The sequence below is a fragment of the Gavialis gangeticus genome, unplaced genomic scaffold, assembly GCF_001723915.1.
Source record: "Gavialis gangeticus isolate Ggan-Ray unplaced genomic scaffold, GavGan_comp1, whole genome shotgun sequence".
In the NCBI taxonomy this organism is placed as follows: domain Eukaryota; kingdom Metazoa; phylum Chordata; order Crocodylia; family Gavialidae; genus Gavialis; species Gavialis gangeticus.
This window is the reverse complement of record NW_017729022.1, coordinates 64393277-64396402: the sequence shown is the minus strand read 5'-3', so window position 1 is coordinate 64396402 and position 3126 is coordinate 64393277. Positions and strand designations below refer to the sequence as shown.

Genomic DNA, 3126 nt, shown 5'->3' with positions numbered 1-3126 from the left:
TTTCAGGCTGGACATAAGGAAGAATTTCTTTACTGTCTGAGCCCCCAAGGTCTGGAACAGCCTGCCATCACAGGTGGTTCAGGCACCTACGTTGAACACCTTCAAGAGTAAATTGGATGCTTATCTTGCTGGGATCCTATGACCCCAGCTGACTTCCTGCCCTTCGGGCAGGGGGCTGAACTCGATGATCTTCTGAGGTCCCTTCCAGCCCTAATGTCAATGAAATCTATGAAATAATTTTGAATAACAGAGATATGCACTAGGCATACCTACTCCCCCATCCTCTGAATAACATGATTTCCCATTCATCTTTCTTTAGCATATGATCTGGCACTCTGTAATGATGTTTGAAAACACCATTGCCTACTGGCAGTCAAACACTACAAAACCTCCTTAGTGAGAAACATTGCTGATAGCATTATCAACGAGTCATTGTCTTGGATGTTGCTCTCTGTGGGTCATCTGTACAAGGGGTGGGGAAAGTGACCCTGGTCTTTTCTCCAGGGTTCAAATTACACTTTGACTCTTGGGGGTGGGTCTGCAAAAAGATTGGGCTGCCCACCACAATGCCCTAATAAAATCAGAGACCTCTCAGGTTATGACTTTCAAATGATTTTCACCCCCCTCCGAGGTCCCCCATAATTCAAACCATGCTTTTCTCTGTATCTGGATAGTGTCAAAGTGGAGTGTGGTACTTTGCATGATATACCCTATGCAGAGTATTATACAAATGCAAAATGTTGTTGTTTTTGAAATCTCATTCACTGGTATAGAAAGAGTTAAATAGCCCTGAAAAGTGGACGTGCTTCTATCCCTCTAGAGTTCCAGGTAGAGGGCAGGGGTCTCTAGTACGTTATTAATTGTTCAGTAACTTCCTGGCATTAAGTTAATAGAATTTAATCCATTTTTCCTTCCCCAGGCGGGAATTTGATCATGAAGATATTGTTTTGAATTACCGGGACTTTAGTGGTGACATGATTCGGCTGCTTTCTGACCAGGATGTTGAACTCATGGTGTATCAGAGCAGAAACAGGCCCTCTGAGAAGCATATGTTCCCCTGGAAGTTACACATCACCAACAAGGATGACTTCAGTGTCTACAACACCAGTCCTGGAAGTGGTGCTGTTCAGGAACCAGGAATTAATATGCCATGATTCCCAGGGAGAGGTACCTCACAAATGGCTGTACCCCTTCCCTTCATCTAGTCTGTAGAACTTCATATTCCCCTCTCTAAAACTGTATAAACTAAAAATGCTCCCCCAGCAGCTCTGTCTGGGGTGAGATACTGGTGATTCAAAAACAACATACGTGGAGAGAGAGCGCTTGTATTGTAGAGCAACTACCTCTTCCCTTCTCGCTACATGCATCATCTCAGCTTGTTGGACTTGTACATACCTACACAAAATGCAGAGGAAATTTGGGGTAAGCAGTTAGGTAATCTTCAGGCATCCTTCTTACTTGGAAAGAAAGTGGATTAAGGTGTTTCCAGTATGGAATGAAAAAAAATAACACATAATAATGTAGTGCCTTTCAGCAGAGGATTTGTATTTAACTAGCTCATTTGGTCTCCCAGCATTCCTATTTAGCTGTATTTAAAGATGGGGAAACTGAGGCACAGAACGGTGAAATTGTGTGAAACAAGCTGGTATCAGAGCTACAAATAGAATTTAATGGTCCTAACTCCCAGGTTCCTGCTCTAATGATCTGAGCTTTACTTCCTATGACAGTCGTTTCCCCCCAAAATGCTTTCTGTTCATCTTTAACAGGATAGGAAGAATGTCTTGTTGCCAGTTCCTCTGGATGGAGCTGTTATTTCTGTGGGCAGGAGTTATGTTGGGAAACCAGTTTCTTTGGACGCACTGAAGAAACATATTGCTGCGTCATGGTTTTTCAATTCCCTGGAATAAAATAAAATAAAAAATTCAAAGTTTTTCCTTAAATGTGTTTTTTGTGACAGTGTTTCTAACTGTACCAACACACTTATACTGTGGTGATTTATGGGATGCTTCATCTGATGTAATTCTTTGACTGATGTAATTGCTTGCCCAAATTTCACTTCCCCTTCTTTCACCACCCCTTCTTTCTGATGCTTGCACACTGGTTCATATAGCACAAGTATCAATACATCACTGTTATTTTTAGTCCTTCAGTGAGTTAATTTTACACCATAGTTAATGTTCTCACTCCTGTCTTTCAGTTGCTTAGCATGTTCTGCAATTGGCAATCTGGGGCTAGATTTTCCATGCTTTGTCTGCCTGAGCAAAATCTGTTGATCCATTCAGGAGAAAATATGTTATTAAAAAAAATTCTTGCAATAATATTTAGAGTAACTCTGCAACTGAAAACTAGTTTTCCTTCTGATCTGCACCTTATAAGTAAACTTCTTTCATTGCTATACAGCAGTTGTATATCCCTGTGAGACTATATATCAGGTCTGTGCGAAGCGGCTAGTATTCACTTCAGATTCAGATTCGGCTGCTTCAGGGGACAGTGATTAGATCTGGTGAGTCGAATTGCTGTCCCAATTCGATTTGGCTGAATCAGCCAGGCCAGGCCCATCCCCCGCCTGCTCTCCCAGCCTGGCAATGGCTGCCCCGCCTGGCCTAGGTCCCAGCTCTTTGGAAAAAGAAGTCCTGACTCAGCAGGTGCTGCTGGGCAGGGGGCAATCCCTGCTGCCCCCCACTGCCCCATGCTGTGCCCCCCCCACACACTTTGCTCCTCCAGCCCCACCATGGGTGCCCTGCCCTGGCTAGCTCTGGCCCTTTAAGAAACCCCCCCCCCCAAGAAAACCCCTGGACTCACTGCTCCTGCCAGCGGGGGTGATCCCCGCTGCCCCACTGCCCCATGCCATGTGGGGGGCTCTGCATGAGCCCCTGAATCCCTGAGACTGCCACAGGAGCAGTGTGTCCCGAGGTTTTCTCCTTTTTTTCTTTTTTTTTTTTACTTAAAGGCTCAGAGCTGGCTCAGGCAGGGCACCTGTGGCGGGGTTGGGGGGCTCGTGCAGAGCCCCCCATGCAGTATGGGGCAGTGGGGCAGTGGGGATTGCCCCCCTGCCTGCCAGCACCTGGTGAGCACAGGGGCTTTTTTTAAAGTACTGAGCTGGGGCGGGGGAGGCAAGGGTCAGGA

General features: G+C 45.6%; 1 protein-coding gene and 1 long non-coding RNA gene across 3 annotated transcripts in view; one reads left to right on the top strand and one right to left on the bottom strand.

Annotated features, from left to right (window-relative positions):
* The window catches only part of NCF4 (neutrophil cytosolic factor 4), a 46478-nt gene extending 44548 nt beyond the window's left edge, over window positions 1–1930 (top strand). For both annotated transcript variants that reach the window (XM_019515285.1, XM_019515284.1), the window contains exon 10: window positions 920–1930. In XM_019515285.1, coding sequence (XP_019370830.1) covers window positions 920–1154 — 235 coding nt within the window. In that variant the 3' untranslated portion in view covers window positions 1155–1930. The remainder of the gene's footprint in view (window positions 1–919) is intronic.
* LOC109296062 overlaps window positions 1522–3126 on the bottom strand; it is a 7221-nt gene continuing 5616 nt past the window's right edge. The window contains exon 2 of the long non-coding RNA XR_002096880.1: window positions 1522–1898. This is a non-coding gene — a long non-coding RNA (uncharacterized LOC109296062). The remainder of the gene's footprint in view (window positions 1899–3126) is intronic.